The following is a 26,859-nucleotide window of genomic DNA, read 5'->3' as shown; positions in this document are numbered from 1 at the left end:
AGAAAGAAAGAAAGAAAGAAAGAAAGAAAGAAAGAAAGAAAGAAAGAAAACAGACCTGAGAATCACAAGCAGCCCTCAAGCCCTGCCCAGGCACTGATGCCCAGTGTGCACATGTCCAAAAAGAAGGAATAGAAGGGCAGGGTGCTCAGTGTCTCCCGGCTTGTTTGACGTAAACAACAGATGGTCCTTTACAGAAGCTTGAGATCTTTTCAGCGGTGTCAGGGCATCTTACAAAACTCAAGGTTGCTCAGTCCTGCCTCTTCCCAAGCTCTCTGTGCCTCAGTGTCCTCATCTGCAACTGCTCATTGGGGCAGTTAACACTTAGAGGCAAGGGGGGTGAAGCACCTCTCATTCTTCTGCTTCTTTGTTCTCTTTCTGGACTGCCATGGACATTGGGTAGTAACCCCCAAAAAGGGCTGACAGATGCTGTGAGGACAGGTACTTGGAACCTGGGCAAGTACAAGGAAACTGTGAGCATAGCGAGGGTGCCTGTAGGTTTGTTTAGTGGCAGTGGGAGGTTGGGGAGGTTGTGTGGGATTCCTGGATATGGCCACATTAGCAGGGGTGGGGAAAGGGGACACACAGCGAAGAAACTGTCACTGATCAAGGACCTGCTATGGTCTGGCCCACATACTCCTTCAGCATCCACTATCCCTCACACTGCCACCTCCAGGCATGGGGAGGAGAACTGAGTGACCAGGGTACAGGATTCTAACACACTGGCTCGCTCCACCACACCACAATGGACAGAGAATGCAAAGGGCCAAAGATAACCTAGGCCAGCTTGAGAAGTTTGCCTGAGTTCGGTGGTGATCTTATAACTTACAGCCAGTAGCTTGTGGAGCCCGTCAAGCTCTAAGTACCTGCTCATGTTGAAACCCTTGTGCCTCTTGCACCCACACAAATAGCAACAGGAAGAGGAGATAAGGGTGGCAGCCCAAGGCTCGACATCTTGTCACCCTGAGGAGTTCATGTGACAGCCCACGAATGGGAGAGCCTCACGGGAGGACTAGCTCCCCCTGCCTGCCTCTTCCTTGCTTGCTGGTGAATGGGGCAGCTGCCCTCAGGGCAGACACAGCAGACTTGCAGAGCAGGAGTGATGTGGAGGGGTGACCAGGCACTGACTGAGGAGGGCAGGACACCTCATGATGGGTGGTCAGAAAAGGTCCCTGCAACCTGGGTATCCCGCTATGATTTTCTTGTCCCAGAACAACTCAGAACTCGCCACATGGTTAAGTCCTGGCCATCACAGCAGGAGCACAATTGGTTGGGCACTTCCTGCGTGCCAGGCACTGGGCACAGGCCTCACAGTGAGTTCTCACTTATTTCTGATCCCAGGCCTGAGAGAGGTGACCTCAGAAGCCCTCACCATATGCAGTTGGTTAATGAGAAGAAATGGTTACAAAGCCAGGAATTGAAGAAATTGTACATTCCCTTTAAACTGTTCATTAAAAAAATTTTTTTAATGTTTATTTATTTATTTTGAGAGAGCAAGTGGGGGAGGGGCAGAGAGAGAGAGAGAGAGAGAGAGAGAGAGTCCCAAGGAGAGATTCTCGATGTGGGGCTCAAGCCCACGAACTGTGACATCATGACCTGAGCCAAAATCAGGAGTCACACACTTAACTGACTGAGCCACCCAGGCACCCCTAAACTGTTCGTTTTAACTCCAAACACAAATAATTAGGCATTCACCAATCCCTGTGTGTCACCCAGGCCTCTTCTTGGGTGTGGGCCCACTGGTTGGTGTTTCCCATCATCTCTTTTGCTTAAACCACACCTGTAACATCATCTAATTTGCAGCTTTGGTTTCTTTAAGATAGAGTGGAGAACTCAGACATTAATGGAGTAATCTGCATGTAAAAATCTTCTAGAATCTTTTATGATCATCTCACTTTTTTTTTTTTTGAGACTCACTTTTGAGTCTTCCTGAAGCAATCAACTTTGTTTTCATAAGGAATTAAAAAAAAAACCCACAAAACTCTTCTCACATCTAATTGGCTTACCTAATAGCTAATTAACTTACATAATTATAACAACAAACATAACAGGCACACATAGGTTTGGAGGCCAGCATCTGGCTGTTGGCAAGCTCACAATTCAGCTGGGAGAAAAGGAAGAGGCTTTGAGGGGCGGGGCTTGCAGAGCCTGGAGCTTCAGGGGGTGTGTGCCCTGGTGGGTGCAGCCCCGATTCAGGGTGGGTCAGTTGTGAGGCTCTGCTGCCTCATCATCCTCATTTTACAGGCTCACAAGAGTGAAAGGAAGGATCCAGGCGCACAAAGAGCAGTTGGAGTCCTAGCTAAGGAAGGGGCAGAGCTGCATGATTCCAGTGCGTGGTTCTTTCCACTGCCACCCAAGCCACACTCCTGGCCTCTAGGGATTCTGTAATATATGGTCCACCTCTGGCCTTTTTCTTCTTTCAGGAAGCCAGAGGGATGTGGTCTGCACCAACCAGCACAGGCTCAGTCAGGCTCCAGGTGGGGTTGTGGGTGGGCAACTTCCCCCTGGTTTTTACTGGATCCTCTCTGGGCATGGTCTTAATTATGTCTAAATCTGACTTCTCTTCCCCAGAGAGGGCTTTTTAGAGCACGATGTCATCCTTGCCTTGTCCTACCTGCTGAACGACCCTCAGTCAGCCTGCCGGAAGAACCTGCACCTGGCGTTCAAGCATGTGGCTCAGCTACCTTCAGGTAGGCTCTCAGTGGGCACTCAGATGGCCCCTTGGTCTCCACTCTAGGTCACTCATGTGCCCTGCTGCAGATCATGGTCTAAAGCACGTTTTTTAAAAAAGGTACAATTTTATTAAGATACATCATACATATCAAAAAGGCACAAATCATACATGAAGGTTTTATTACATTGTACCAAGTGGACATGCCATGGAATCACTACCCAGATTAAGAAATTTGTACATATCGCCACCACTCTGAAAACTTCCCACATGCCCCATACCAGTTTCTACCCCTCATCCAAAGGTGAACAGTATCTTCTATTCATAAGACCACAGATTAGTTTATGCCTTTTCTTAAACTTTACATCAGTGGAAACATATAGGCTGAAATATTTTGTTTCTAGCTTTCTTTTTGCTCAACGTTTTATCTCTGAGATCCACGTATGGTTTTTGCTGATTTGCACTGGAGTATGGTATTCATGTTATATGAGTATACGATTCCAGTTTATTTATCCACTCTGTTGCTGACGGACATTTGAATCATGTCAAGTGTATGGATACCAAGAATAGAGTGTCTGTAAACATCCTCTTGTCTTTTGATGGATGCGTAGAGGCATTTCTTTTGAGACATACCTAAGAGTGGAATTGCTGGGGATAGGATAAGTTTATGTTCAGCTTTAGAAGGTACCACCAATGGTTTTCTAAAATAGTTACACCAATTTACACTCCCACTAGCAGTGTCTTAGAGTTCCACATGCTCTCTATCCTCACCCACACTTGATCTTTCCTGGCTCTTTATTTTAGCTATTTTGGTGGGTGGGTGTGTGGTAGTATCTCATTTTGGTTTTAATTTGTGTTTCCCTGATGATTATAGCCCTGTAAATGTCTTCCTTTGTGAAGTGCCATAACATGTTTAAGGATTAAAGAAGGCCTGCCCCAAAGGCCCCTCTACCCTCAGGCTCAAGGTCCCCTTCACCTGACTGTTTCTGCTAATTAGATGCAGAGTCCAGGGTGATGGCCACCCACCTGCTGCAGCTCGAGAGTTGAGATCTTGTGTCAGAATGACATTGCCTTGTCACATGGTGCAATGAACATTTTTGAATGGGGGGCTTATTCCAAAAGGCATGATATCAAGGTCTTCAAGGGGGTGCTTTAAAATTAAAGTTGGGCAAAAAGGCATTGCAGCCCAGGAGTGAGACAGCCCTAGGTTCCCTCTGCCCTCCCCCTCGTTCCTTGCATGCCCCTGGATGGATTATTTCCTCATCTCTAAAGTGAGGCTGATACTACCTGCCTCGGAGACCTGAAGTGAAGGCAAGTGAGAAGATGCTTGCCAAGCATGTAGTGTATCACCCTGCACGAAACACGCCATAAACATCAAGTCCACATGTGAGCACTCTCTGAGTTGAGGGTCCCAGAGAGAGATGACTATGGGATCAGGTGTGGAGAGGTGGACAAAACAGAGCGAGCCCTTGGGGGCCTGGGATTGCTGCTCATCCGGGAGGCACGCCTTCTTCCAGCTGGGCTGGGCATGTGAGACCAGATGACAGAAGCTTCTGGTAGTTTTTTTGTTTTTTTTTAAAAGACCGGCTTATCCCTGGCCATATCCCAAGCCAACAGAATCTGTTTCTGGGAATGGGCACACATATCTTCTCAAATGCACCTTGGCTGATTCTCCCTCGAGGCCATGGTTGAGGGCCACTGGAATACTGGGATGTCTATGAAGCTCCAATGCTCAGAGCGGAACTAAGTAAATGCCCTGTGCTCACCATGGAGCAACTCTCCTTGAGGTGTGGAGCTCCCAGCCAGCCCTCTTAAATGATTGTGACCTATTTAAGCATTCAGAGAAATACAGAGACAATAATAAGAAACATTGAGTACCATCACGGCTTTGCTAAGTCTTAACCTTCTGCCGTATTTCATATTTGCTTGGTATTTTTGTTTTTAAAAAAAGTAATGACAGTCAAAGCACCCTGTGAAGCTCCCCACCTCCCCACCAAAGCACCCTTTCTCCTGCCCTCCCTGGAGCCACCAATAATTTCCGAGTATATCCCTAACACATGGCTTTATAATTTACCATGAATGTAGTTATTTGGTGATCTTGCCTTGCATGTTTTAAAACTATGTAAATGGATCTTACTGAATGTATACCCTTGCTACTTAGAGAACCTAATGTTATAATTTTGAGATTTATCCATGTTCTGTCATGGGCTCCGTTTTCCTATTTTATCTGTGGCGTGCCCTTCTGGTGTTTGAACAGACGCTTACTCCTGCTCGGCTGATGCGGCGTGCTGGTTGTCTCTGATCCTGAGCATTCCCGCTCAGATTTTCCTGGAGTCCCTCCAAGGCCTCTGCTGGAGGAGAGCATCCTTGTGGGGGTGGGAGAATGCATGGCCTTCAGCTTGGCCAGATGCTGCAATTGCTTCCCAGCCCACCCTCCTCCAGCCGGAAGAGAGCCTGGTGCACATCCTCACCAGCAACCTGATGGTGTGCTGTGCTGTTTCACTGTTGTGTGGCTTTGCCATCCCCTGTGACTGGGAGAGGCGGCATCTTTCCTCTGCCTGGCGCCACTTGTGTTTCCTCTCCTGCCCAGTGCCTCCCCGGAGCCTGAGCACATTCTGTTGAGTTGTTTTTCCATTTCTTATTGATTTGAGGGAGTGTTTCATATATCCTGGATTCCAACCCTTTGTTGGTTACATACACTGCAAATACCATTTCCTGGGTTGTTTGCATGGCTTTTCACTGTTTATTTGCTTATTCATTGGCCCAGAAGTTTTTTGTGTGTGTGCATGTGTGTGTGCATGTTTGTGTTTGATGCTTAAGAGCTCATGAAGATAGTCTGTCCTATTTTGTTCTAAAAGTGTAAGGGTTTTGCTTTTTACATTTAGCTGGTGAAGGTACCTGAATTGGATTTTTGTTTGTTTCTAGGTCTTCTTGTATAGCCCTTGCCAGTCCTACACTGTCTTGATTACAAAAGCTCTATGGTGATCTGTGTTCTGGTGGGAAGGGCCCCGCCCCATCTCCTTTCTGCAAAGTTGTTCTGGAATCCACAATCACTGGGCCCACCACGAGGAGTAGGGGGGCTGTGGTTCTGACAAGTCTGACTGGGGGCCCCAGCGGTGAGCCTTGGCCTTCTGTCACAGGATCTCTTGGCTGCTACTCCTTGTCTCTGGTGTGTCTGGAAGGGAGGCCTGGGACACTCTGGTGAGGAATGTGCAGTAGTGGTGGGTGGGGGTAGCTGGAGGGAGAAAGGGAGACACACAGTGTGCCAGACACCGCAAGAGGTCTGCCTGGGGGAACTCAGCACGATGGCTTCTGGGTTAGACAGTATGGCTGTGTCCTAGGTGGTGTCCTCACTGGGCCACTGGGTGGGGTGAGTGGATCCACTTCACTGGTCCCACTCTTAACCAGGGTGTGGCCTTGGGCAGTAACATAGCCTGTCAGAGCCTCAGCTTCATTACCGAGCACGGGAATATGTGTGCCTCTGTGGTCTGCTGGGATAGTCGGAACTCAGACAGCTCTCCTACTGGTGGTCATTGGTATGGGTTTTCTATCCACTGCCACACCAGAAGGCACCCTCTGCACCTGGCAGAGTGCCTGGCACTCAACAAATGTTGGCATTTAGGTTTTATGCCGTATTTTAAAGGATCATTTGTTAGTTATTTGCCGCAATGCACTTCCTCCCTTCTTTCATTAATTACATAGTTGTGTGTTGGGCCCTTGCTCTGTTCCAGCCACTGTGTCTCACTTGCTTCGTCTGTAGTGTTGGGTATCTGTGGGGGGGAAGTAGGTCTTCCCTGAGTCCTTGATGTCTGGCCAGATCTGGCCTAGTGTGTGGTTTCCCAGAGTAACCAGCAGGGGGTACCACAGGATCGATGACTGCCTGACAGAGCCTGGCTGTCAGGCCCCAGGGTGGTGCAAGTCAGGCACGGGAGAAACCAGGATTGGAGAGGCAAATACCACGCAGAAGCCTCCAGGCCACGTTCCCTGTCAGCCGGGCCCTAAGTGACCGCTAGGGATTCTGGGGGAATCTCTGTTCCCTTGTTTCTGCTAACCGCACACAGAAACAGGTCTCGTTTTGTGGCCAGGCGTGCTGTAGGAGAGAACTCTAATGCCGAAATTGAGGATTCTTCTGTAACTGGACTTTGGGATGTAGCTGAATAGTACCGGGGACCTGGAAGTGTCTCCCTACCAGCCCCACTGGCCATGACCCAGGCCCCTTGGGCCCTATGACAGTGGCCTGGAACCAGGGTGACTGGGTGCACCTGTGAGACTGAACTCTGAGCTGCTGGCCCAGCTGTGGCAGGACCACGGTGTGGGGACTGCTGTGTCCCCTACACACTGTGTGCAGCCTGGCTTGGGTGAAGCCGTGAGGATTAAAACAGGTGTCCCTCCCTACCCAGAGGAGAGCACCAGCTGGGGAGGGAGCTAGGGATGTGAGTCCTCTCCTATGGACACTGGCTCTTCAGCTTCAGAAAGGAGCAGGGTGGGCCTGGGGAGGGACAGGGCATGCCAGGCATGATGTTGGATGCTGTTCTGATCTTGGCAGTTTTGAGGTGCAGGGGAACATCAGAGCTGAAGCAGTGGGAATAGCAGAAGCCTAGGGATAGGGGGTGCTGGAGAAGCAAAACAGGATGTTCTCACCCTTCCACAGTGTGCCTCAGCCAGGCAGCCTTAGCCAGGCAAGCTGCTGCACCCCTTTCTCTCCTTGAAGGCTGCCTCGGGAGGTGGCCCAGAGTAGCCTCCTGCTCCTCCTAGCCCTGACACCACAGAGTACAGGGATGGGGCTGGCTGCCTCAGGGGGGTGGGTCTTTCCTTTCTCACCTGCCTTTAGGATGGGATGCACCCGGCCCCAGGCACATCCTCAGCCTGACAGTCCTTGGTGGGCAGTTGCCCCCTTCCCAGACTTAGCAAATGACGATGCCCACCAGTGGGGACACTGCCCACCTGGTTCCCAGCCTGGTGCACCTGCATGATGCCTCCTGTCCTCACCCTCTGCACACACTTGCCTGCTCCAGCCGGAAGAGTCTTTCCCTGTCTGGCCTAGTCAAGGCTGGCCACTGTCCCAGCAGCTATCCTTGTGGTCTCTCTGGGGGTGGGCCATCTTTCTCAGCCTTCTCTATGAGGTCTTTGTAATATACCCAGGTGGTTTGGGACAACTTGTTACACAAAGAGGGTCAAGACTTTCCGGTGCATGCGCTGGGCAGTACCAGCTGGCCCCTGGCCTTGGACCTACCTCAGCACTGAAGCCCCTCGCCCAGCTCATCTCTTAGTGAGGTGAGCCCCCAGGGTGCCATCCAGCCTTGGTGGGGCCCCCTTGTCCTCATGGTGTACTGCACCCCTCCCTAGCACCTGCCCCTGAGTCGGCAGACCTATAGCCCATGCCTATTTGTCCTAGATGGCCAGGGCCTTGCATGGGCTCCAGGGAAGGTGGACAGATGGAGCACTGCCCCTGGGGTCCCAGGCCTGGTTGGGTCACTTGCTACACAGTGTGATGCCAGGAAGTCATTCCCCCTCCTGGTCTCTGCTTTCTCCTCTATAAAATCGAATCAGTAATCTCAGTGTCCTGAGAGTGGAGGAGGCTGGGATCAGACGAGTGGGTACGGGGCTCAGCGCAGGGCCATGTGGTGTGCAGTCACTGAGGGGAGCTGGGGTTATTGTCACTGACCCATCACACTATCTTGGATGACCGAGAGAACTACAGGGGAGGATGGCAATACCCCCATGAGCCCACAGGGCAGTGTGCCCTGTAAGAGAGCGTCTTTTGTCTTCCTGTCAGCCCTGGCCTCCTCTCACTGGTCCCTCTGCTGCTGGTCCTAGAGCTCATTTCTCTCTGGCCAATGCCACCATTGGTGGACCTTTCCTGGGCCTTTCTTTGGCTTAGCATGTGCCTTCTCCATACTGGGAACTGTTTGGGCACAGTAGAGAAAGGAGGTGGGTCAGAATGTGCCAGGTACCCTTCCCACCTTGCCCTGGAGTGAGCACTTTATGCAGTAGAGTGTGGGAAGGAGGGGACATGCAACACCCAGAAGGCTGAGCCCCGAGGGATAGACAGTTCTTGGACTTCAAGGGTGGGGAAAGGCACATGAGCATGATTAGCAGAACAAGAGGCAGACATAGCATGCCCACGAGAGGAAGAACCAGCACAGACAGAGGGTGACTAGACTTATCGTGGGGATCATTTCATAACATATATAAAAATACTGAATTATTGGGGCACCTGAGTGGCTCAGTTGATTGAGCATCCGACTTCGGCTCTGGTCATGATCTCGTGGATTGTGAGTTCGAGCCCTACATCGGGCTCTCTGCTGTCCGCGCAGAGCCCGCTTCAGATCCTCTTTCCCTCTCTCTCTCTGCACCTCCCCTGCCCCCACTCTCAAAAATAAACATTAAAAAAAACCTCTCAATCCCTATGATGTATACTTGAAACTAAGAGGATTGTATGTCAATTATACTTCAATAAAAACAGTCAGCCCATGAAATGAAAAAAAAACCTCACTGAATGCATGGTCTCCAAAATGTGGAAGAGAAGAATATAGAACACATACTTACCAGAGTTGATGAAAGGAGGCAGGGAAGGGTAGTTCATGTAAGTTTAAAAAAAAAAAAATCAATGCAGATAGATTGCAGCAGAGGGCGGGACATTGAAGAGTCTGCCCACTGGGCTCTGGGGACCAGGCTCTGGGAACTGGGAGGACTGTCCCAGGGAAGGCACCTCCCATCCCTGAGCACATCAGGAGAGAAGGCAGAATCCTTCTATTTTCCTTCTATCTGTGTATTTTTAGGTGAAGGATGCTCATGGTGAAATTACTGCTCTTTTCACAGTTGGCATTAAAAGCGTAAAATAAGTCTCAAAGATTTTAAGTCACACGCTATTTCTTCTTATACAAAAGTCCCCTTGGGTTTTTGCTGTTTGGTGATGTGGGAAGGCGTGAAGGGAATCCCCACGAGGCTCGTGGTGGGGGAGGGAGAAAGCCCAATCTGTATGTGTCTGCACGCTGTGTGTCTGCGTGTGTGCGTGCGTGTGCATCTCCACTTGCTGGTCCTCACTTAGGGCTTTGTGTGGGTCCTGCATTTGAGGAGGAGGTGCAGAGTGGCTCTGGGCTCCCCATGGGATGCTGTCTGTCTGGTGCAGAATGATCAGGGGCAGAGCCAGACAAGAACCCAGGCTTGGGAAGCCCTTGCCTCTCTGTTCCGCCAATCCCTGACCTTGACCTTGGACACCTTTTCTCATCTGTAAAATGGGGCACAGCTAACAACCTGCTACCGTAGAGATGTTAAAATAATCTGTAAGGAGCCTAGTGCAGACTGAACAAAGTTGCTTGACGACTAACTAGTGCTTTCCACCGCATGGAGATGCCTCTAACCACACAAGCCAGGGTCGGCAAACGGTGGGATAGTGGGGGGACCCCTCCTCCCCACACCTTGTAGGACCCACCCTATACTCTTGGGCATTGTCAGCACCCTCCAGGCTCTCTACCTCTTCCACTCTGTGGGGATGAGTCTGACTCTGGCAGAGGTGTCTTTAGGGTATGACGGGTCTGGGTGTTGGTGCAGCCTGGGCCATTGCTGGGCAGGGGTCTTGGAGCCATCATCACCCCTGAACCTCAGCTCCTCCAGACACAGGGGCCTGGCAGGCCTCCCCCTGTCTTGATTTCTAAATGATTCTGCCTAAATGTGTGGGTTAGGGGAGAGAAAAAGCACCCTGGGCACGGAAGGTGTCTCTGGGCACCCTCCCAGATGTCAGCCGCACACATACAGCACATCAGGACAAGGCTCAGCTCATTCAGGGTATTTTATTTTCTTAAAGTAGACAATCTTTAACTTTCATACAATCACCAGCTCCTCTTTCCCTCTGTACATCTCTTAAAGTCCTTGGCTGTGATTCCACACACTGACCTTGGACATATAGGTACCGAACAGAGGCTAAGAGAAAAGGAGATTTGGCAAGGGCTTTGGCGGTGCCTTCCCTCTCAACAGCGGGGGTTCATATTTACATGCGGCCCTCGGCCAAGGTCCTTCCATGATGGTGGGTGCCACAGGCCCTGGGACATGAAGGGCCAGAGTGCGAGGTCCCAGCAGGGCCTCCCTCAGGCTACAACGCTCGCTGAGCCTTCACAGGACTTGTAGCTGCTCTCAGCCCATCTCAGGTGTAAGGTGTGCAGGGGCCAGGGCCCCATCTCTTGCTTCCCCTTCCTCCACTTGCAAAGCCAATGGATAATTTACTCTTTAAATACCAAAGACATTTAGCTATTGTTCATTCGCTCCTAGGTGAGGAACCTTCTTTAAATACATCACATTTATTTTCTGAAATAAAAACGAAGCAGAAATCGCACCAGTAACAAGAGGACGCTGCACAGGCTTATGTACAACGCGGCCCCACGAGGCTGCCACAGGGCGGCCGTCCGCCCCAGTGTCGCTCGGGAGCAGAGGGACAGACTCATCCAGATAACAACTTTTACACTCAGCAAGCCAGACACAAAAAGGACCACCTGAAAAAAAAATATGTTTTGAAAATCTGCATTTTAAAAAAGAATACTCAACTGCATTTGAAATTTTCCATATTTCTGCGAAACACCACGAGATTTGGCCAAAAAAAAGGATGTCAGAGAAGAAAAACCAGGTTTTGATTTATAAAACATCAGACTAGTAGAAGAAAAGCTGGAACCCAGCTGGCCTAGTTTGAAACAAATCGTGCCACTCATGTTATTGTGTGGATTTTTGCTGCATATTTTGAAGCTGTTTAAAAAGAGCTGTGAGTGGCTAGAGGTCTGGTTAGTGCTGTTATCTGGCCTTGCACCCTGGTTCCAGAACGAACGTGGTACAGAGTAGGCCAGCAGTAGGCGTGGCCAGCAGGGAAGGCGCATGGACCCTGCTCTGGTCCTCCCTCCTGGTCAGCAGCAAGGTCCCCAGTCCCAAGCTTGGGCAGAGCTGGCTTCCTCCAGATGACCCAGCCGCCTCTCCTCATAGTCCCACGAGGACCCCCATGCAGAGCGGGGCCGGCTCGGGAAGGCAAAGTGAAGGGGGCATAAAGGGCTCATAGTGAACATGGTGACAACTGCTTAAGTCTTCAAGAGGCCTCAACGCTTTGGGGAACTTTGCCATCTCCAGACTGTGCGTGTGCATATGTGTGTGTGTGTGTGTGTGTGTGTGTGTGCGTGTGTGCGTGTGTGTCTACCTACCTAGCAATCTATCCGTATATATTTATGTTTGCAGAAATGTGGGGGCCAAGGAGGTGGAGGGCCGGGGGGGGGGACATTTTTCAGGTCCCCCGTTTTCTGCCCCTAGGCTGGGTCTCCCTAGCACGAGTGGGGGTGTGACACCCCAGGGGTTTTGCCACAGGCAAACTGGCCTGCCCAGCTCCTCAGCAAAGGCCTATGTACTTGAGATTGTTCTGTATGATGACGTCTGTCACCGCGTCGAAAACAAACTGGATGTTACTGGTGTCGGTGGCGCAGGTGAAGTGGGAGTAGATCTCCTTGGTCTCCTTGTTGCGGTTCAGGTCCTCGAACTGCCGCTGGATGTAGACAGCGGCCTCCTCGTAGGTGTTCTGGCCCTTGTACTCAGGGAAGCAGATGGTGAGCGGGATGCGCCGGATCTTCTCCGCCAGCAGGTCCTTCTTGTTCAGGAAGAGGATGAGTGAGGTGTTGATGAACCAGTTGTTGTTACAGATGGAATCAAAAAGGCGCAGGCTCTCTGCCATTCGACTCTGCAGGCAGGAAAATGCTGGTGTTAATCAGGGGATGCAGCAAGGAAAGGCCCTAGACCCACAGCCCTTCAGAGAGAAAGGCCCCTTGGGAAGGTCTCCCAGCCCAGCACTGGCCCTGCAAAATTCACCCTTTTATTGGGAAGTCTTCCTCTGCGAGGCCAAGTCTGTCTTCACCTGCCTCCCACGGGCTCTGGAGCCCCTACAGTGCCTGGCACCGCCCTCTGCGCCCTGACACTTGTTAGTAATGGGCGCTTCTGCTTCATCGGTGCCTCCTCTGTGGCTCGGGGCTGCTTCATGGCCTCCCTTAGCGGCAGGGACCTGGGCAACTCCAAGCTCATAGCTAAGGGCCCCATCCCCTGCCACCCCACGCTGGCTCAAGTCCCCCATGCTGCCATCGCATCTCCCTCAATGTGAGCGTGGCCAGCTTCCTGCCCAGCCAGCAGCTCCAGCCCGCTAGGGCTTGGGCCAGTCCTCTAAGCCTTGACCCTGCCACGTGGTGCCGTCAGTCCTCAGCCAGATCTGTGAACTAACAGCCTGTGCTTCCAAAACCGAAGGCTCCAGTCTAGAGAGCTGGGGAAGGCTCAGGCCCCTCTGCCCCGCCCAGGTCATTGCGCTCATGTGAGGACAGAGGCCTACCAGGCTCAGTGACCAGAGTGTGGCAATGGCCCTTATTTACCCCCTTCTTTCTGAGGACCTTAAATGGGTTGTAGTAACTGAGTTTTTAGGGAACATAATGTATTTGACTCCCAAACTCACCACTCACCATTTCCACAGAGAACTGACAATTCTAGCTTCTAAAAAGAACTGCTGGTGAGTTACTATGGTGAAAGCTGCCCCTCGTTTTAAAATAAAACGAACAAGCCAAATGTCCGAACAAAGCCCGGAACTAGTTTAGTTTAGATCCAGGGTGTCGGAATTAAGGACTTTCTGACTAGATTATATCACCGGTGACATGGTAACAACAAAGGAAGCTGCAGCTGGTGCTGATGGTGTGGCCATGGCATGCCAATTTGTTCAGTCCTTACACCTTCTGATTCCCATTTTACAGATGAAGAAACTGAGGCTTGGAGAGGCAGGAAATGTGCTCCATGTTCCACAACCAGGAGTTCAGGCTCACTTGGAGGGTGGATGGGCAGTACTGTTGGACCCAAGTGAGATCACCCCAGGTGGGGTTGTCCAGGAGGATGCCACAGTGAAACCCTGCTCTCCCAGAGATCCTGAATTGTCTGAGATACACGGTCTAATAGCATCAGTGCTAGGAAGGAACCAGGTTGAGTGGGGAGAGGATGCCCAGAGGTACTTGTCATTACTCTCCAACCTCAGAGAAGCGGTCTTCAGATCCCGTATTCCACCTTGGAGAAGAGGTTTTCCAAAACCAATCTTGTGCCTTCTTTAGAATGAGCTAAGAAATACCAGAAACCCTGGAAAGTGGGTGGTTTCAGGTCTTGGGGAAGCAGGGGCGGGGGGGGACCCTTCTCCAGAGAGAAACAAGATGCAGGATTCCCATCCCCAGCAGTGCCTGGAGGAGTCACATGATGTTCCCAAAAGTGAGATAAGTGGTGGTCTAGGAATGTCACATTCTGCTGGAGACTAATTAGCTCTAATGGATTTCTGGAAGCCACACTGTAAAGCCTAACAGAGCTATCAATTCTCACAGGAATGATGTCATAATCAGGGGCTGTGCTTCTGACCCCAAACTTCACATCAGATAAATAACAGAAACAGTCATTAGCACGTATGCATGAATTCAATGAGCAAACACTTGCTGAGCATGCCCTAAGGGCCAGTGACAGGCCCCAGCTCTCATGTCAGGTGATGGAGCCATGACAGGTGCCCAGGACTCAGAGGGGGACGGGCTGGCCACAAGCAGGTAGGACCCAGCAGGCAGGACCCAGCAGGCCAGTTCCCAGGGTATGGAGCTGGTGTTCATGGAGTGGGGGCCAGGCAGAGAAGCCAGGACACAGCCAGGCTCCTAGAATGGGTATCTGCTGGGTCACCTGGGGTGAGAGCCAAGGTAGCTCTTATACCTGGTCCAAGCCCAGCAGCTCTGGGCAGGCTGTAGAGTCTGGGAAGTGGAGGGGCAGGAGGGTGTTCTCAGCATGCTGAAACAGCGCGTATGTGCTGGCCGGTGCTCATGCCGAGGCCTCTGCTGGTCGGTCGTTTGAGGGCAGGCCCTGCGTGGCACTGAAGGGGTCAACGGGCCACAGGGCCCCTCCCACCCCATGGCCATCTCAGCTGCTCTTCCTGTTCAATATCCACCCCAGGTTCCTGACTTCAGCCCCAACTGACCAGTCCTTCCTGTCCCTTGTGAACCTCTGCCCCACAGACAGCTCTTGGCAGACTTTTTGGTCCTTAGACATCTCCCTGAGCCTCATGTTCCTCTGTACTTGAAAATCTGGGAACTCAGGCACTTTCCTCACAGGGCAGCCATGCCCTTGGCAGTGCCTCACAAACGCTCATAGGATCACTACTGCCTAGGACCACAGGAGTCTCCTTCTTGCTTTTGTGTTTTTTGGGGGCTCAGGTTTCCTGCTTGTCTCTCTTCCTTGGGATAAACCATGGGTAATCACGCTGGCCATCATTTACACACCTGCGAGGTGATAGGCATCAAAGAATAACCACAAAACCTCTATCTGTGTAGATGCCCTGCCTGCATGGGCCCTGCCAGGCAGGATTCAGCACAGCCTGCAGAAGGCACTGACTGGGTACTGGCTTGTAGAAACGCACATGACCTTCAGAGCTTGTGAAGCACCAGGCTAGATGCTGCACTCCACCTGTTATCCCCTACTGCTCTCTGGGTGCTAATGGCCCACAAGGGGTGCCACTTGGCCAGCGCCCCCTGTAGCTGCAAATGAGGCCCCTTGGCTGAGGAGAGCTGGTGACGGTGGGCAGAGTGGAGCTGGAGTCCCCTGGCCTTTTGACTCGGTGCCCTCAGTGCTACTGTCACTGTCGTGTGCTCACTCCTTCATTCCAAGCGCTCCCAGGTGGGCAGAGCAGTGTCCTGACACCTCAAAGCATAAATCATTGAAAAAGGAACGTGCTATTTTGGGCTGTAACTCTGGAAACTGTGTGAAGCTTGCATGAGTGTGAGTATGGGAGGAATGCCACTGGTGTACTTCCCCGCCCAGCTTCCAGGGCCTCCCTTCCCCTCCTCTCCACGTTCTGCTCGCTATGGCCTCACCTAAGACCCCTTCTTCCTGGAAGCTCTTCTACTTCCGCCCCCATATCCCTGTTCACCTCGCAGCAGCACATGTCTGGCTATGCGTCCTGCCCCAGCCCCTCAGTCTGGCCTTTAGGGCTTCCCCTGGTACCTCTCTCTATAGCCCTCGGTAGGTATGCACAGCCTGGACACCAGCTGTGGCCCCATTCTTCTGCTCCTCGGCCTGGGTGGGGCTCCCCCATGTCGCTTAGTTCCCCTATGACTCTGCCCACTTGGTATCATGGGTCAGAGCTGCCGCAGAGGGCCCCAAAGGTGGTAAGAGAAAACTGGGCACCATCCTCTTGAGGTCCAACTGGGCCGCTGGGCCCCTACAGCAAATGAAGGCAGGGGCAACTTTGGGATCATCGCTAGTATATCACCCCCTTGTCCTGTGAAATTTCCATTAGCCTGACACAAACATCCTCTTGGACCCAGAATCTGAGAGGCCACCTCTGCAGCCCATGGCTGTGCTGTGAGCAGGAGGCTACAGATTTCACACGTGGGGAGATGGGGGCCCAGACAGGCTGACTCCCAGGGCTCCGTTAAGAGCCCTGTATCTCCAACAACCGCTTGCTCTTCCAGGAAGAAGCCCTTCTTGCCTTTACCGCTCCAGCTGCCAGTGGAGCAGTCATGGTTGTTTCACCCAGGAGGCAACACACCCACTAGCAGCTGCCTGCAATGCCAGCCGGGGGCTCTGAGGCCCACCCAGCTCTCCCCAGGGCCTGCTCACCAGAAAAATGGCACTTTCTAGGAGTCTGGGATTTGTCTGCGCATTCATTTATATAAATAACATGGAGCAGATGATTCCCATCAGAAGCTTATGCAGTGGCGGGAATCTTACTGCCCAATGGTGAGAAATGAGTGATTTGCAACAAAGCATGTCAGACAGCAAGAGGCAGTTGGGTGGCTGGATGTAATCCCTGGGGTGGTAAAGAAGTAATTTCTTGGCCATTTGCAAAAAGAAAGCTCCTGCTTGGACAGGTCCAAATATACTCAGTGTCACTGAATGAACTTTCTCCCAGGGTGGCCTGTGGATGTCACCAGGCTGGACCTAATGGCCTGTTGCTAAGGAGCTAGCTGGCCTGTGAGTCTGGAGTCTCTGTTCAGTGCTGAACTTGGCAGCAGAGGCCTTCACCAGGCACATGGCTACCATGTGATAGCACCCATGGTCGCCTGGATGGGACCAGCTACATTTTGAGGCCAACAGCCAGGGTGAGCTGGGATGCAAAGGAGAGCCTGCATGTGGTGGTGGTGGTGGTGGGGGGAGTTGGTACATTGCCCCTTGGTTCTGATTCTCTACGATGGCTCTCCTTGTGTCACAAAAGGGCTGTCCCCTATCCCTGGTTACAAGTACCGGGTCTGGAGCCAGGTGCCTGGTGTTCACTGTCACCACCAGTGTTTGATGTGCCTTGGACAAGTCATTTCTTCTCTCTGGGCCTTGGTTTCCTCATCTGTAAAATGGGATGGTCACGGCGTTCAATGTCAAGATAACTGTGAGGAGGAATAAAGGTGCTGATATGAGAAGAGCCCAGATCTACTGGGCCTTTTCCCATGGCTGCTGCTGCTGCCCACTGTGCACTCTCCCATGTCACTCACTGCCCCTTGCCCCAGCACAGGGCTGTCTGTTGTCTCCTTTCACCTCTCAGTGGAAGACCCACCTCCCTCAAGGAGGCCTGCGTCCTTGCACTAGGTTCCCTTAGCTTTTTAGTGGGGCACAGGACAGCCCCAAGTGCCAGGCTGAGCACCTCCAGTTACCATTGTTTCCCTGATTTAACAGGTCAGGCCCATGAGCTTTGTCATGACAAGGCAGACTTTGGTTTCCTTGCGTGCTGGCTGGGTGGGAGAGGGCTGTCCCAGAAATCCAGCCTGGAACCCAATCATGGACACTCAGGTACAGCTGCTGCACTTTGCACATGAGGATAATGGGCCCTGCTACAGGCAAAAGGGTCTGTCCAAACGTTTCCCGCACAGCCTCTTCCAGAACATCTGCCTCCTACTGACTTGAGAGCTCATTGGCCTGCCTGAGGTAGAGGGGACAGCGGGTGTCCTCCAGCCGTGGTCCTGGGTCCCTCTCTGAATTCTGGTTCCTTGCATGGCTGGGGCAGGGAGCACTGCTCAGCCCCCTAAGGCACTGTAGTTTCTAGAGGGAGGTAGGGGAACAGGGTAAGGGAGCTGGCTAAGGACTACCAGGTTACCAGCCCAGCCTGCCTTGGGTCTTTCTAACTTGTCTCTCTAGGGGTCTCATTTCAGTCTCCTGCCCTCTTGGGCCATCCTCCCTGCCTCCTGAAGCCTGAGCCAGTTTCTGGTCTCGTGCAGTTTGCCTCCACAGTCTATGATAGAGAGTGTGGGGTCCTGTGTGCAGCATATCTGCAACTCAACAGGCTTCTGGGACGGACGAGGGGTGGGGCCTGTTTTTGGAGCTGGGTACCTTACACCATAGCCTGACCAACCCACACAGCAACATACATGTCACTTTCCAGCAGCACCAAACGGTGGGCAGGCAGGCAAGAGAAAGAGGCCCAGGGCCTCAGAGACTCAAGGTCTGACCTCTATCCACCGCACCTCTCCTGATGGCCACCCAGACCTTTGGGTGCCCACAGGGCGGTGCCCTTCCTGTTCTCTCCTCACAGGCCACCACAGGTGTTCTGTTAGGACCCAGGTCCTGTATGTGGTGATTCACTGACCACCACTGGGACTGAGGACTAAGCTGTGGGGAAGGGGCATGGGCATGCTCTGAAACCCTCTCAATTCCCAGATTTATTGACTGAGCTCCTGGGGCTAAAGCTGGACTCCTCAGAGGGGCATGCTGGCCTTTCAAGATATGGGTGCTCTCATCTTTCTCCCAGCCCCTACCTCCACGTCACTCCTTGTTCCTGGCCCTCACCTGCTCCGCAGTACCTTACACAGGCTGTCTCTAGTCTGTGTCACTCTGGGCAAAATGCTTGTCTCTCAGTGCCTCAACCCCTCATCTGTGAGAAGGTAGTAAGAGCAGCCTCATCAAAAGGTGTGGCTTTTAATGGAGAAAACGCACACAAAGACTCATACGGTTTCCATCATTGGTTGTGGGGCCCTGGGTCCTCCACCTGTCTCTTGGGCCTTGAGGCCCCATCTAGCTTTCGGGTGGGCGGAGCCATAGGCATGCTGCACGGCCCCTGTCTAGATACAGGCACTTAGCGAACCTTGCTGCCTTGTTATTATCACACAGGTCCCCCACTATTCTGTTCCAAGAAGAGGTTGGCTGTATGGATGCTGCTCCTTGCTCCCTCTGGGGTCTCCAGAAAGTGGAGTCCCCACACTACAGGTGGCCTTGGTTTCCATACCAGCTCCCAGCTCTGTAGTCCTCCTGGGATACTGGTCCAGTCCACCCTGTTCCCAGTGCCCTCTTCTCTTATGTGGACACACATTCTGGGGGGGGGGGGGGGGGTGGGACCAGCACCTCCTGACCCTCCAGGGTCACACTGGTTTTGGGCAGCCATATGCAAATGCTGACTCATGCTAGACATGCCATCAACTAGACCCTTGGAACATGGGGAAGGCCAAATGGGGGCCTGATGGGTAAATCTGAGTGGGGGATATGCCAGGAGGTGGTAGCATGTGTTATGTTGTGTGGCTGGGGAAGGCTCTGTGCTGACCCGTCCTGTCTCCTTGTCTGCTCACTCTTCACCAGGTTCCCACTCTCCAGGGTTCGGCACAGGGCTCACTGTGGTCACAGCACAGGGCACGGCCAGCTGGTATCCACAGAGGTCTCCAGCTTTAGACCTCACACAAAATGCAGGGGATGTCAAGGTTTCAACTCTTCCCAGCACTAGCCTGAACCCTAGGGTCAAGTTGACCTGGAAACTTCGGCCTGTCAACACTTCAACACCCCTTCACTGCTGAGCCCCTGCAATCCTCACTCCTTCCTTATCTCCCTGGTAGATCCTCTCCAGGTGCCCTTTTGCATGAGATGCTGTTCTAAGCATAAGGGAGACAGAGAGAGAGCCAATGGTTCTGTCATCAATGAGCTTGTCCTGGGCAGGATGGAATGAATGAAGTGGTGTGGCTGTGGAGCGTTCAACAAGGGTCAGAATCCTTGATATGTGAGTCACCAGCTCTCAGCTGTTCTGAGCCTCAGCTTCTCCACCTGTAAAACGAGGTTGAGTAGCGTGCCTCCTCACAAGGTGGCTGAGGACTGAAATGTGACATTCAGGGAAAGCTAAGTCCCCATGCCCAGACACTGTGGCTGCTAGCAGCCATCAGGGGTATGACTGAGCCAAAAGAGGAGGCTTCCTGGAGCAGGGGGTATCTCTACCGGGCCTTATAGGGGGTAGGGCTCCAAAAGGAAAAAGGAAGGGCAGGGAAAGGCCCTGGAGTAAAGACCAGCCAAGGCATAGAGCTGCTGTGTGGGTAAGCTGGGAAGGGTGGTAGAAGGGATGCAGCAGGGGGCCAAGGCCTTGGCACTGGCTCAGCTGGGGCCTCAGAGCCCAGGTGGGACTCAGTTTCCTCATCTCTAATATGAGGTCTCAGTTTTGCTATAACCTGGAAAGCTCAAGTCTGCCTGTTGTAGAAAAGCCTGGAGTGTTTGTTCATGGGAACTGTGAATTCGGCTTTTCACACTGGAAGTAAGGCTGGAGGCTGGGCTATGCACATGAATGAATTCCATTCACCATGGATGGAGCCAGCCCCATAGCTGCCCACCCTGCAGCTGAGCCACCGGGCCTAGCCCCGGGCAGCAGAGTGCCAGGTGCCAAGGGCGCCAAGGGTGGGACCTGGGCACTGAGGCTGCCTGGCAGCGCCATGGCCGGATGGGCCAAGGGGGAGGTTTCATATGGGGCTGGACATCAAATTGGCACCCTTCACAAAGTAACAGCCAAGCCTCTGGCCCCTCTGGGCTCCCTCTGTGGTGGAAGCTTGGGGGCACCAAAGACGGGGGCTCCCCGTCAGCTGGCAGGGCATGGTCTGAAGGGTGGGGCATTGCTGACCCGGTGAGTGGCATGTCCCAGTGGGCAGTCTGGTGCCCATCCTCAGTGCAGTGCCAACTGCCTCTTCCCACTGCATCGCCAGCAGAAGCAGGTGAGGCCCGGAATCCTGTGCTCTGGGACTGGTGGGCGGGAGGAGCCTCCGAGACTTCCCTGGCCCATCCTGAACCCTACCAAGGTGAAGTTGGCTTTGCTGTCTCCAGACTTTTCCAGCAGAAATAGGGGGAGTGGGCCCCACCCTCAGACCTATGCCCCAAGGTACTGGCTGGAAGGAGCAAGGGGTGGGTAGGGCCTGTGTTAGGTGTGTTTGCAGCTGTGGACTGGTGTAAAGACAGGGTTCTGCCTCCAGAGTAAAACCACTCCAAGGATGGCGTCAGTCAGTCAGGGAAACAGCTTATTCTTTGTCTCCAAAGAAGTGGGGCGGCAGGTCTTTGGCGCTAAGACAAACATATGTGTATGTTTCTCTTCCTGTAAAGCTGCAGAGAAGTCTAGAGTGGCCAGGGGATGCTCAGATGGCCCTGCCAGGTGGCTATGAAAACGAGGCTGATCTAGGGATGAGGAAGAGGCCAGCCTGGGCCCAGACTGCAGGCTGCCCATTGGCTCAAAACCCTTTGCTTCCCCAGCCAGTTCATAAGTCCACTGAGGGTCCTCATTCTTCCAGGGTTCAATTCCCTTTTAGGCTCTAGCTTGTCCAAGAGGAGCTCACCCTGGCCTGGATCTACCCTCAATTTGAGGGGTACAGGCAGAAGGCCTCCCCCGGGGAAAGGGTGGTGGTGGCAAGAAACAGAGCAAGAGCCCCATCCTGAGCTGGAGGCCTCCTCACACCGTACCTTGAGGGCTGTCCCTAAGGGAAGCAGTGGAAGAGGGACAGGTACTGTTAGGGGCAGGAGACAGGGTGGGATCTAGGGGCAAGAAGGATGCTAGACCAGCAGAACCTCATCTAGGCACAAGGCCCTGTGCTGTTTTCACAAAGATGCTGTTTGGTCAACGTTCGGATACTCCGCTCTCCTTTCAGAGGAGTTACGGACTCAGTGAGGAACCTGGGTCAAACAGCATATCTGGGCTTCAAGACATCCTTTGCCATTCACCTCTGCTGAGAAGCATCTCCAGCCAACATCCTGCCTATCTCTACACCCCACCACACCCCACACCGAAATCAGGCAGTGCCCAAGACTTTCTGAGGTGTCCCTCTGCGGCTGGGCTGAGCTCACCTCCCTTGCCTGGTGGGAGCCTAGAGATTTGTGGCTGTGCCCCTGACCGGCAGACAGACGGCTATGCTGCAGGGAAGTCTCTCTTGGGCTTTGCCACTCTCCTTTTGAGCCGGAGGGGGAGACCACTGTACATACTCCCCTGAACTCAAGGAGCTTGGGATGCAGTTGGGAGGTGATGGTAGGAGGAAGGGATGGGCAGACAGACAAAAACCACTCAGTGAGGCAGCACGACTGCTCCTGCTTGGCAGAGGCCCAGTGTGGGAGCAGGGGGAGGAGGCCTGAGTCATTTCGGCTCATGCCTGCAGGGATGGGGACAGGATGCTCGGAGCTCCCCAGGCAGCCCCAGCTCAAGGTTGTTGCCTGCTGGAATCCATGTTTCTTTACCTTCTTCCCCTGCCGCATGGTATGTGTCCCCTCATTGGAACTGTCTCCCGGAAGGCAGGGCCTGTGTATTCGGCTCACCCAGGCCTGGATGGAAACCACCATAACTGTGCAGACAAGAGGGCAGATGTGGTTACGGTCCAGCTGCCAACAGGGAGACAGTGGGTAAGGAGGCCTCTGAGTTGCCCTCTGTGCTCACCAAGCTGAGAGCATGGCAGCCCCTGGGGTCCTTCCAAATGCTGAGCTGCTGAGAGTCTGTCATAGCAGCTGCCACCCAGGGTGGCTGCTCCCCTCCCTCTGTTGAGCCGAGTACTCAGATGCTCAGCAGACTCACTGCTGTTTCCATGACAACTGAGGAGAAAGCCTCCACCCTCAGAGCCTCACACAGCAACACAGACCGATGGCGGGAGGCTGCCGATCCTTGAGCTGGGCCAGGAGTCCCTTCCCAGGGGCACACGGGCCTGGCCCTGGCTGGCTGGAATGACCAATATTGTCCATCACTATCTACTTGTTGGGGGGTAGGGGAGGGTCTTTGGGAGCTGAGTGGACCCCACTCTTCCTGAGGGACAGGGTAGTGGACAGAGAAGAGGGGAGGTCCTTCTGTGACCTACTCCTGGCTGGAGCACCCCTGGGTGGAGGGGGCCTCCCGATGGAAGAGGAGGTGAGGTGCTGGTAGTGTCACTGAAGGTCGTGTCACTGATAGTGTCTGGCCCTTGGCAGAGTTAGCCTGTGGCAGTGTTAACCTCAACAATTGCCCCTGATGGCTCTGGGCCTTGCTTCTTCCTTTGTGTGGAGGCTACCCTGATGCCTAGATATCCAGTTGTGTTCATCTCAGAGAAGAGGCTTGTAAGAGGCTCCCAGACATGCCACGGAGGGAAGCCACAGTGGGGTTCTTCCTGATATTTCCATTTTACATAGAAACTGGGGCTCAGAGGGTTAACCTGGACTGCCCAGGCCCCGCTGCCAGGCCTACCACCCCCATCGCCCAAGGAGAGCCCCCCGTACAACGACAGCCACCCAGGCCTGGTCATCCCCCACTGCTATTGGCTTCAGGAAAGGGGGACGTGTCTGGGGACAGAGCTGGATGACCAGGGTCACTTCCAAACCAATCTGGTTAGCATTTCCTACTTCTTCCTCGCACAAACCTAAATGCTGCCTTGCCAGACTAGAGAACTGGATTAATGAGGCTAATGAATCAATGAGCCCCTGACTGCCTCTAGAGCCAATGTGCAGGGACAGCACAGAGAGGAGAGCCACCAGGGCAATGTGGGCAAGCCAGGAAGCACTGTTGCTCACCCTCGTCCCCTCCTCCAAGGCATTCAGGACCCCTGGGGTGAGCAGCACTCCCCCTCAGGACAGCCCTGCTTCCCACTGCTGCCAGGCCCAGGTCGGTTGCACCCACCCCCCAAACTTAGGCCCTCAAGGCCCTGGAGATGCGCTGCCCCCATAGCTGTGTGTAAACCCTCAAGATGCCCAGGCTGAGACAGACGGACACAGCCCTGTCCACACATAGGGACAGCAGCTCATGCCCCTCCTTCCCCTCTATCTGTCGCAGCAACTGGGGGCTTCCTCTCCTCAGCACCGCCACACCCTCCCACTTGATGTCTTCCTATCCCATCCTGTTCTCATGTCCCTGGGCCCAGCCACAGGCCTCCCCAGTGTAGGCCATGGTTACCCCTGCTCTCTGACCCTTGGTCAGATGTCCACTCAGATCAGCACCCACCCCTCTTCCATCTGACCCCTTTATCTCTCTGACTTACCAGCTTTAGGGCTCCCTGGGTGGCATGTGTGGATAGGCTGAAAGGGTCAGCAGCTGAACCCTTAGCAAGTCAGGAAGCAACCCTACAGGGTGAGGGCCTGAGTGAGGAGCCCTCAGACTGTCTGCTCCAACAGGGCTACCCACCCACTCTGCGGCCAGATCCATGGAGGGCTGCCTTGGTTCTCCTTGAGCTTTACCTTACCCGAGAGCCTTGGGTCCTGCGAGCCATCAGACGGCAGTTACTTTGGGCTATCATGCAATGAGTCACAACAGAAATGTGGTCAATAGGCAATAATGAGAGAAGGCTGGAGGCCCAGTGTCCCACCCACTGAGCACCACTGTTTGGGTGCAGCAGCACTGAGATGCAAGCCCAACCTCCCCTGGCTGCTTCGGCTGCCCTTTTCTCTGGACCTCAGTCAGTCCCTTGGATACACCTTAAGCTCCTACCGAATGTAGTGCACACTCCTGCCTCGAGGGACAAACAGAGAAGAGCAAGGAGCAGTCCTGGCTTATGAAAACCGAGTCTCCCTAGGGGAAGGACACACATGCCACCAACTGTCCGGCACCACCCCATGCAAGCTTGAGGGCAGGTGGCACGGAGTGGGGTGTGCCAGCTGGGCTGGGCACTGATGAATGAGCTGATTTCTGCCACTAGAGGAGGAGGCGGCACCCCAGGCCATGGGCACAACCCTAGCAGAGGCCAGGTGTGTGTGTGGGGCTACGGTGTGCAGAGGGCCCAGTGTCAGGCTGTGGGCTCTGCCCGCATCCTGTCCCATCGATGGTACTTCCAGACACACCTGGAAGCTGTCCACACCTCTCCTTCCCAGTGCTACCATCTCTTGCCAGACTGTCTCCCTGCTTCTGCTCCGTGACTCTGTCATGGCCCTACCACTGCAAAGCCTAACCCTTCCAGTCGCTTCTATCACAGTGGATGATACCATGCTTTCCGCCAGCTCCCTGACTCATCCTGCCCCTCCCCGCCTGAGGGCCTCCACCACTGCTATGCTTTTCCTTCCCTTGGGTTCCCACAGAGAGGATCAGCTCCCCAAGGCCTTCTGTGAGCCCCCTATCTGAAGCACCCGCCCTAGTCACTACCTTAATTTGCTACACAGCTTCAGGCCCAATTGGATCCTGCTCTTGGTATTGCTCATCATCTGCCATGAACACAGTGCCCCGTCCGTCAGGGGCACTGGTCTCTCCAGTGCCCGGCCAGGGTGGTCTGCTGGATGCAGGGTGATGGCAGCAGGGCCAGATGGTGCACGCTGTCGGCAATCTTATTGGCATCACAGCCGCGTGCGGGGCTGGGGTGGGGTGGGAGGAGCCGTGGGTGCAGAGTGCCCCTGCCCCACAAATGGCCTGCAGGCCTCATACTGCCCCTGGCCTCCTCCCCTGCCCGGGACCCCAAATGTGTGGCAGGGACTACTGAGGACAGCAGGGCTGGGCCTCCCTCTCTGAGACAGGCCTTATGCTGCCCTGGTCTTTCACAGACAGTTGGCCTGTGTTCTTCCTCACTTCAGCTCAGTTGTTCAGTGGCTCAGTCTGGCAAAACTAGCCGAAAAGGTGTTTGCTAAGTAGGCGCTCTTCTGGCTTTAAAATGATCAGGAACTGCCTGATCCTGTGTCTTGGTGGATGTGGTCTCAGGTTTATTTTCCTACTTCAGCCCCTTGTGGCCAACCCCAGGGGGTTCTGTGTAGAGGCCCCAGGCCCCGACTCCACTGGTGTGTTCCCATCCACACCTTGTGAGGTGGGTCTGCCTGGCACCTGCTCCTATCACCCCCAGCCTCTGCTGCCACCTGGGGACGGACAGTCCTGGGGCCACACAACTCCCTGGCTAGAGTGGAGATTAGCATGTGACACAAAAAGATTAGCAACTCAGGGTGGCACACCTCATGCCCTTGGACAGTCCAGGTTTTCATGGGGCCCCTGACCTTCCTATCACCTTGTCCTCTCCTTCTCTTCCCCAGATCTCTCCTGCCCCAGGGCCCAGCTTGCTGCATGTCCAGGCAGGGAGGGAGGGGGACAGGAGGCTCAGAAGTGGCCCATTTTAAAGTGCTCAGCCCTGCAGGCCTTGGGCCAGCAACGGATGGGGCTTCTCTGGGTTGGGGGTGTGTTCCGACCAGTCCAGAAGTCAGAGTCATTGCTTGCCTGTCCCTTTGCCCCCCAATCCAGTGACAATTGCAACGCTCATAGTAACAGCACTGGCCAGGCCTGCTACTCAAACAGCAAAGCCTGTTTAAACAAGATAACAGGCTGCCAGTAAAGCTGAAATTCGGGTCTTAATAGCCTAAAACCCTCCGAACCTGCCAGAAACGGGAGACAGCTACTTCCTGCCTCCCATAGCAGTTCAGCTTTGGACCACCCGCCGCTGATACTTCTCACCCAGCTCGGCACCCACCCTCCACCCCCCTTCTGTGGGCCATTTTGTCTGCTGGCCCCTGTTTTCCCCATGTATACATGGAGGGGACTAGGGAGACCCAAAGTAATAGCAAGGGTGGCAGCCTCCCAGTCCCTGAACTCTCATGCCCTGGGCAGGGGAGAGCCATGGGTCCTCCTTATAAGGTGGTAGAGAGAGGGACCAGCTGAGCAGCCTGAAGTTTCCTCATCCGTGTGGTGGGGGCCACACCCCGCCAGGGTGAGGGTCTTAGAGGTTTGTGTGCAGGGCCCCATGGCTGCATCTGGGGGTCTAGTCTCTGTCCTCTGACCTGCCTTCGTCTTCCCACCTGGATGTCAGCCCCTGGAGAGAAAGGGCTGGGGCCTGGGTGCCACCGACTCTCCCAGGGTGCCTGCCTGGCACAGGGCTGAGAACCAACGTGCCTGAATACAATTGTGGTCAGCCCAGCTTGCCCCCTTCCATTTCTTCTGTGGCCAACCACAACCCACACAGCCATCCGAGCTCTGAGTGCATGCTGTGCCCCAGCCCCATGGATTGCCCAAACTCCCCAGGAGGTGCGCAAGGGACAAGGGGCCGGGAGCTATG

The 26,859-nt window shown here is 53.8% G+C and overlaps 2 protein-coding genes across 2 annotated transcripts in view; one reads left to right on the top strand and one right to left on the bottom strand.

Moving 5' to 3' along the window:
• The window catches only part of RSPH14 (radial spoke head 14 homolog), a 79,792-nt gene that overhangs the window by 4,074 nt on the left and 48,859 nt on the right, over positions 1-26,859 (top strand). Inside the window, exon 4 of the mRNA XM_049619094.1 lies at positions 2,569-2,687. Within this exon, the coding sequence (XP_049475051.1) occupies positions 2,569-2,687 (119 nt within the window). The remainder of the gene's footprint in view (positions 1-2,568; positions 2,688-26,859) is intronic.
• The window catches only part of GNAZ (G protein subunit alpha z), a 53,610-nt gene continuing 37,196 nt past the window's right edge, over positions 10,446-26,859 (bottom strand). The window contains exon 3 of the mRNA XM_049619093.1: positions 10,446-12,374. Coding sequence (XP_049475050.1) covers positions 12,030-12,374 — 345 coding nt within the window. The 3' untranslated portion in view covers positions 10,446-12,029. The remainder of the gene's footprint in view (positions 12,375-26,859) is intronic.

This window comes from Panthera uncia (genome assembly GCF_023721935.1).
Source record: "Panthera uncia isolate 11264 chromosome D3 unlocalized genomic scaffold, Puncia_PCG_1.0 HiC_scaffold_8, whole genome shotgun sequence".
NCBI lineage: Eukaryota > Metazoa > Chordata > Mammalia > Carnivora > Felidae > Panthera > Panthera uncia.
The sequence above is the reverse complement of the archived record's forward strand: the minus strand, read 5'-3'. Positions and strand labels throughout refer to the sequence as shown.